Here is a 7,597-nt window from a genome sequence, read left to right as displayed (position 1 = left end):
TTGGTTGATTGATTTATTTTAATGTACTTCTAGAAGTCACAAAGCTGTGGCACAGACAAATACAGGCAACACAGGACACTGAGTTCACAGAAGTGTATTGGGAAGAGTACGCAAAACGGGTGCCACCATCGCAGCTCTAGCCAGGAAGATGGCTCAGTCAAACCAGTCAGACAGCTTGGAGAAGAGGGTTTTCCCATGCAAATCCACGACACACTGGGCAACCCCAGCCCAGCATTCAGACATGCTGCCATGTCCTGGTTGGCATGCATCACCCCAGTGAGGGAAGGTGGGGCAGGGGAAGAGAGGAGCTGTTCCACTGCTTACTGCTACTTTGCAGTATGCCGCCAACATACTTCTGCTAGACAAGATCTTTGTGCTGGATGTTAACATGATAGGGGCAGAAGTTCTTGGTCCCAAATTAGACCCATCATTTGTCTTACAGCACTCCCCAAGTTGGGGAGGCACTTGGGGACCTCACATTCTCTGTGACTCCCATCTAAGGGACACCCCCTTCTGGACTCCTGCAATCTCCATGGCACCAGGCCCAGAAAGAATCTAAAACCAATCCCCATTGTCCATCTGATTATTGAGTACATGATTCTTTAAATAGTCTGAATAAAAGAGTAGCCTGGGAAACAGGGATGGACCCTTTCTGGAGTGAATGTGCTGCCTGGAGTGAATAGGCTCCAAAGAGGGAGCCATGGACAGAAGAACACTCACCCTCTTAAGCAGTAAGGGATATACAGCAGTGGGTATGGAGCAGTGGGTATGCAATGTCAGCCAGGCTGGCCTCAGTCACACTCCTACAGGCTCACAGTGGCACCAGCACTGCACTCAAAAGGCATGAGAAGGCCAGAGGAAGGGGGGGAGTTGTGGGTGTGTGCAGGGAAAAACAATGGAGAACTAGTCTGGGGTGAGCAGAAGAGAAGATTGCAGCTAGAACCCCTTTTCGATGCTGAGCGTGCGACGGGTGACATGCTCAAGCTTCCCAGACACATATTCAGTCAGGCTGATCTGGTAGTGGGCCAACATCTTCAGCATAAGGCGCAGGTTCAGCCACCATTGCTCCTTGGGGAGCCTGTGTCTGCAAGAAAGGAGGGGGAAAGCGAAGTCAGCACCAGGGTTCAATCTGAGCTGGGGCTCAGCCCTGGAATGTGTGATGTCGTTAGCAATAAACAGAGCAGCTCTGTGCACCTGTGAAGTCAATTCCCCTCTCATAGTTGGGGGAATTCAAATCTTTGCAAATTGCAACGGGAATTGACCCCAATCTCTACCTCCCAGAGGGATGTACAGATCAGATTCTGTGCTGAACTTCACAACACAGAAGGCTCAAAAAGTGTAGCAAAATGCGTATTTTACAATAAAGTATAAATACAAGTGTGTACTTTGATGGGAAAAGCTTTCGCTAATGTTGTGGGGAAAAGACATCCAAATATACATATTTAAACACTAAACATTTTCTCCTGAAGTTTTTTAAAACTCAAAGAGATTAATGCAGAAATGGGAGGGGATATGGCTGAACACATGTGAAACTGACACAGATCGGAAACAGACCGTCCTGCCCATATCCTTGTTTACAGGCAGCCTCCACCCATCTGTGGCTGTGGAGCATATCTTAAGTAATAATTCATCAAGGGAGAGGCAGGCAAGGAACTCACCCAGCTCACTTTGATGCTCAGTATGCTAAATTCTGAACATTTGACTCCCAGTAGGGATGAAAATGTCCCCACTGGCAAGCAAGTCACAAGGCTGGCCAGCAAACAGAGAGTACCTCACCATTTCCCAAAATATCTGGGCACTTCCCACTTCCCTTAGAAAGGAAGCACAAAACAGAGCTAAGAGGACTGTAGTTGACGCCTCACAGCCGCTCTGCCCACCAGTCCTTTCCATGAAAAGCACTGGCAGGAAGTGTCCTCCCTGCTCCCAGAATCTCACATTCTGTGACTCAGATGGCAAAAGAGGTGCCTACTTACTCAAAATCTGTGACTTTCTTGAGCTCAGTCACAGGGCTAAATGACACAGCCTTCCTCTTCAGGCCTATCACACAGGCAGAATCAGCAGAATTGGCAAATACCCGGCCTGTGGAAACAGAGAGGACTTTTACGTGTGGTGCCGAGAAATTCTGACGTCAACCAAACGGCTTGCCATTACTTGAGAAGGCCTGGATGTGGCTACCCTGGTTGTCTCCGGCAGAGAGCCAGTAGCTATAGAGGCTCCTGGAACCCCAGCAAGTCAACAGGACTCAAGAAAATTAGTTGCATACTGTTTTCAATGACTATGGGCACACACTGAAATGCTGGCCTCGTGAGCAGTCCCCAAAGAGCACTCAGTGGCTTCAAAGCACAAGCACAGCAAACCAAGGAGGCCTCACTTTAGGATAGCATCCTCCTCCTAGGTACAGACAAGGTGCCTCAAATTACAATGATTCCCTGGGGCGCCACCCTGCACAGTCCTGGCTAGGCCCTGGCAGGGAATGGACCATCTCTCATGGTAAGGGGGAAGGCACATGTGCACAGCAGCCTCCTGGCATTTGTCCCTTACTGAAGGAGCAGTGGTGCTTCACCCGACTCCCTTAATCCCTCTCCTCGGTTGATTAGCAACCATAAAAGTGGTTGACAGGCAGATGGAGGCATGGTGCATAAGAAGTTCACCTCATTCTGCCAAAGTTCTCCTGAGGATCTTCCCTATTATGAAACACTGGGGTGAATATTTCCGTTCCCAAGGTGATCCTCTCTGAACATACCCTTGCGGTAAACTTCCTTCAACTTCTCCGACATCCACAGTACAGCTTTCACACCCAGCTTGGTGCCGTAGTTGCGGTCAAAGGGGGTTGGGGCACCTCCCTAGAGACAGAGAAAAGGAAGTGAAGGCAGAGCCCAAAGGGTGGTCATGCCACTCCTGCTGCAAGGGAAGCCCAGCTGTTCTTCTGCTGGGGCCATCCCACTGAGCAGCCATTTTGCAAGCCTCTTCTGCAAAATGAAGACAGTTCAATGAAAACTAAACAAAAAACCCTGGTCAGCTGAAAGCTGGAAAACAGGACCTTGGCATGTACCCCACTGCCCTGAATGGAAGAAGTAGCTGATGAGTGTTTTCATGCAAGACAAAAAGTATTCCGGTTACAAACTCTCAAACAAAAGCTCTGCTGTTTTTCCCAGTTAATATCTGCCTGCCTGCCTTTTCTCCACCAGTAATCTTCTAATCCATTAGAAGTGACTTAGCCTGACATTGCCTTGTGGCTACCCAATATGTAGCAATACTTGCCTGTTGGAGGTGGCCTAGGACGTTGATCCTGCAGTCAAATATTCCTTTCCCTTCGGAGGAGTATAAGTTGTAGAGGAACTCAGTGGTATAGTGCTCGTGGCACTTCTCGTTGCTAAGAAGACAGCAAAAGGGAGAAGGCACTTTAAAACACAGGCAGCTGCCTAATAATACCAAGTCAAAACTCATCTAGCTCAGTGCTATTGGCACTTGACAAGCGGTGGAGCTTCAGGGTTTCAGGAAGGAGCATTTTCCCAGGCCTGGTGGGAATCGAACCCAGGGACTTTTGCATGAAATGTATGTGCTTTACCTGCTGCGCTACAGCCCCTCCTCCCCTTTGATGCACTAAGTGAGTTATGACTGTATCTCTCACAGAAAATACAGCATAGAAAGCATCATGGGCCCAACTGATTTAAAATGCTGAAGCCCTCGGTGGCGGAGTCTCGTGTTTTTTATACACTGGCTTTTTCCATACAAGACCTTCTGCCCTCTGATTTCATAAGGAGGGCCCTGCTTCAGGTTTCATCTCCTAATCCACAACAAGAATAAAGGGTGGGGCTTTCTTGGTAGAAATCCAATGAAACACACCGGGGTCACTCATTCTTAACTCATTCTTGATCTTGTTTCAGTGACTGGTTCCTGATTGTATGCTGCATTTTTATTGGGTTTTTCAGGATATATGTTTTACCTTTTAAAAATATTTTCTGAGGTTCTGAATTCTGCACACAGACTTTATCTTAATTCCAAAACAAGGGAAAGACAGTTTTTGGAAAGAAAAATCAAAACGAAGTGAGTTTGTTTGCACAAGTTAACAACACCAGGGATAAGAGCTTTGGAGAAGAGTCCTTTATGATCCAAGAAGTGTGCGGGATTGAATATTCTTAAAGTTTTGCTCTGCCAGGACTACACAGAGAACTGGGTTTCAGGCAAATGCTGACAAAATTTAGACAAAGGAAGCAGAACTAAACCAGTAACAGTGTAGCCAGCTATTGAGCACTGGCAAAACCATTCTCTCCCCTGTACTAGCCTTGCACTTGAGGAATCTCCTCTGCCCTTTTTCCACAGGACTGCGGTAGAATCCATCAGATCTCCATCCCGGCAGGGAGCCAAGCCTAATCTCATCACATTTCTAAAACCATCCATCTCTTTTCAGTGTTTCAGAGGTTTCTAGGCTGCAATTCCTTCATTTGTGCTGAGTCACTATTCACGCATGCTACAGAGATGCAAGTCTTGGCAATACTCCAGGGATTGGGTCAGCAGAGTCACAGAGAACAGTGCCAACCCTGTGATCCAGGAGCAGGTGATGGCATCCTGCACTATTAGCTGATGCTTCCCATAGTTCAGAGGCAGTGAACCAAGCTCCCATCATCCCTGAGCATTGACCATGTTGGCTGGGACTGCTGGGAGATGGGAGTCCAGAATCATTTGGAGGGCCACAGATGCTCCTATCACAGATATAGTACACTCCCTCTGCTGAACACATCACTTGCTCCCTCCTTTCTTGAGGGAGACAGTCTGAAAAAGACAGTCTGATGAACCCATTTTGAGCCCCAAATCTCTTTATGCCTTTTCCAGCTACCGTCTCAGCCTTTTTAAAAGAGCTGCTGCCATAGCATTGGCACACTCAATATAAAATTGTGTATTCAAAAAGCTACAGAGATAAAAGTTATTTCAATCCCAGATGACACTGAAGATTTCCATCTTCTTCAAGAACTGAAGCACGGCCGTTTCAGTGCCTTTTCCACAACTCACCGCAGTACTAGGCCTCTCTGAATGTCTGTTTTCATTTTGTCAGTTAAATGTTCAACATTTGCCTGGAAAGACACAAAGACCAATCGTTTTCATTGGAACAAATTTTGCTGATTCAAGAGAAAACAGCTCTTCAGAAAAAGGAAGAAGGAAATGTCACTTCTGAGCTACAGAGAGAATGAGATTAGATAAGACAAGACTATAAATGCTTTGCTCAAGCCTGACTGTGTTAGAATCAACTGTCATTAAGTGCAACAAACAAGTGAAAAGAAAAGGTTAACCAGGAGGGAAACAGAATGTTTTAGCAGCTTGAATAATCTTGGTCACTGTTGTTCTTGATAGCAACACATTTATATGAACAACAGTTGCTGCATTTGTTCCACTGAGATCAATGTAAGTCAGCCTTCCCCAATCTGGTGCCCTGCAGTTGTTGGTGGACACCAACTCCCATCAGCCCTAGCCAGCCTGGCCAATGACCAGGGATGATGGGAGTTGTAGTCAGAAACATCTGGAAGACACTATGTTGCAGAAGGCTGTCTTCAAGTAAACCATTTTATAGCTTGGGTGTATTCATTGCCAGCAAAGCTGGCAAAGGCAACAGGCTCCCCCAGAACAAGAATGGAAAAAATCAGAGATGGAGAAGTGGTCACCATCAGATGATATATTGCTTTTGTTCTATGATCAGGAGTTTGCTAGCATAAATGCTTGTATAAGGCATGTCTAAGGAGAGGAGAGATTGTTGCCTCAAGCAAGCAAAATGCTTGTCTGATGTAACAGAGCTACTTTGAATTCCATCCTAACTGCCTTGGGCTTTGGAGCCAAAATTTGCTGTAGTGGAAAAGGGTGGCAGAGGGATAATTCATTCTGCCTCGTTTTTAATTTACCCTGTAAAATGAGACAGACGAGTTGTCATGATGAGCATTGCCACCACACGTGGTCCAAATATCTCCTCTCTCTTTCAGCCAGTTCATCTCACCTGCACTTCCAATATCCAGATAAGTTACAGGATTCATTGGGAACACTTCAGTCTTCTCACAGATGGAACATGACTTATGTAAGAGAGGATGTCTGCATTTTATAGAACTACATATGTAATCTAGGTCTTGCTTTTTCAAATATTGTTTAATAATAATAATATTTTTTATTTATATACCGCCCTCCCTGGCCAAAACCGGGCTCAGAGTGGCTAACATCAAATGTATAACACAGTAACGTAAAATCAGCCAATCAATTAAAATACATCCGGAAATCAGATCAGGATCAGAATAAAATCCAATCAGATGGCAACCAGCAGGTTAGGGTTGGGGACCTTAAATGCTCACCAGGCCCAACTGTTTGTGCTGAACTTATATGAGCCTGTGAGAAAAATTGGGAGGACACTTTCATGCAAGTTCTTATGAAAGGGGAGGGCTGCAACATGAAGTACACAAATCAATAACAACTTATAGGTTCCTGATAAGCATTGATTTGAAGTTTGGAATTTTTTCCCCAACCAGGAGTCATCTTCTTTTCCATATTCCCTCCTCATCCACCCCCAATTATCACCCATTTGCCTGCCCCTTGCACATCTGACAAATGCCAGGAAACCATCTTTCTGTGCCACCTCACGACATTCAAACAGCACTTCACATGCTCAATTCTGCCACCAGCACACCTTTAAGTCATGAATGGTGAAAGGATCTTCGTAGACATAGGCAGCATCAGCTCCTGTTGCAATGCCAGTCACTGTAGACAAATAGCCGCAGTAACCGCCCATCGTCTCCACAATGAACACTCGTCTTTTTGTGCCCGAGGCGGACTGCTTGATGCGGTCACAGCTCTACAGATTGGGGAGGAAGGAAAAGGATGCTTAGTTGCCCAGGTGTTAAGCTGAGTTTCTGTCTACCATTCTGGGGCAGGTGTAGTTTTACGTGGTCTGTATTACTCCCCTGCTCCACCTCCTGCCTCCTCTATCTTTCTTGCCAACATTTCTGATATATGCAATAGAAATACATTGATGAAACAAAGGTTATATAATTCATCTCCCCGCATGCCTAGCTCCCGGCATTCTGTGGCTGCTGGATAGACCCATCTTACCTCCATGGCAGCATTGACAGCTGTATCAGAACCCAGGCTGAAGTCAGTGCCTGGGACGTTGTTGCTGATGGTGGCTGGAATCACACACATAATGATGCAAAGCTCATCATACTGACCACGAGCTTCCACCAATTGTAGTACTCCCTCATACGCCTGCAAAAGACAAGAGTGGCAGAAATGTAAGCCACATACCCAAGCCTAAGCACTGGGCTGCAAGAAGTAAGAGATAAAAAGAAATTTTACACCTCTGAGCATCTTAAATCAAAATTTTGATCGACTCTCTTGAGCTGGGTAGGAGTCATGACCTTGAAATGAACCCTTGGAAACTGGGTATCTATCAGTCCAGAGGTATTTTTGATACATAGTCATTTAAAGCATATGTTTACTAAAGAGGATTGCAATTGTTGAAACAAAAGGTACTATGAAAAGAGACCAAAAAGAGACCAACTCTATAGATCTCACTATATACTATATTTAATCTAGTCAGTCATCACATGGTTTTTATTGGCTGCTT

At 45.7% G+C, this 7,597-nt stretch overlaps 1 protein-coding gene across 3 annotated transcripts in view; it reads right to left on the bottom strand.

Annotated features, from left to right (window-relative positions):
- PFKL (phosphofructokinase, liver type) overlaps nt 1-7,597 on the bottom strand; it is a 41,332-nt gene continuing 33,735 nt past the window's right edge. For all 3 annotated transcript variants that reach the window (XM_081007277.1, XM_081007276.1, XM_081007278.1), the window contains exons 16-22: nt 7,084-7,236; nt 6,662-6,826; nt 5,011-5,072; nt 3,258-3,373; nt 2,744-2,839; nt 1,974-2,079; nt 1-1,084 (exon numbers count right to left, since the gene is read on the bottom strand). In XM_081007277.1, coding sequence (XP_080863403.1) covers nt 937-1,084; nt 1,974-2,079; nt 2,744-2,839; nt 3,258-3,373; nt 5,011-5,072; nt 6,662-6,826; nt 7,084-7,236 — 846 coding nt within the window. In that variant the 3' untranslated portion in view covers nt 1-936. The remainder of the gene's footprint in view (nt 1,085-1,973; nt 2,080-2,743; nt 2,840-3,257; nt 3,374-5,010; nt 5,073-6,661; nt 6,827-7,083; nt 7,237-7,597) is intronic.

This window comes from Podarcis pityusensis, assembly GCF_964106645.2.
Source record: "Podarcis pityusensis genome assembly, chromosome: 5".
Classification (NCBI taxonomy): Eukaryota; Metazoa; Chordata; class Lepidosauria; order Squamata; family Lacertidae; genus Podarcis; species Podarcis pityusensis.
This window is presented reverse-complemented; position numbering and strand designations above follow the sequence as displayed.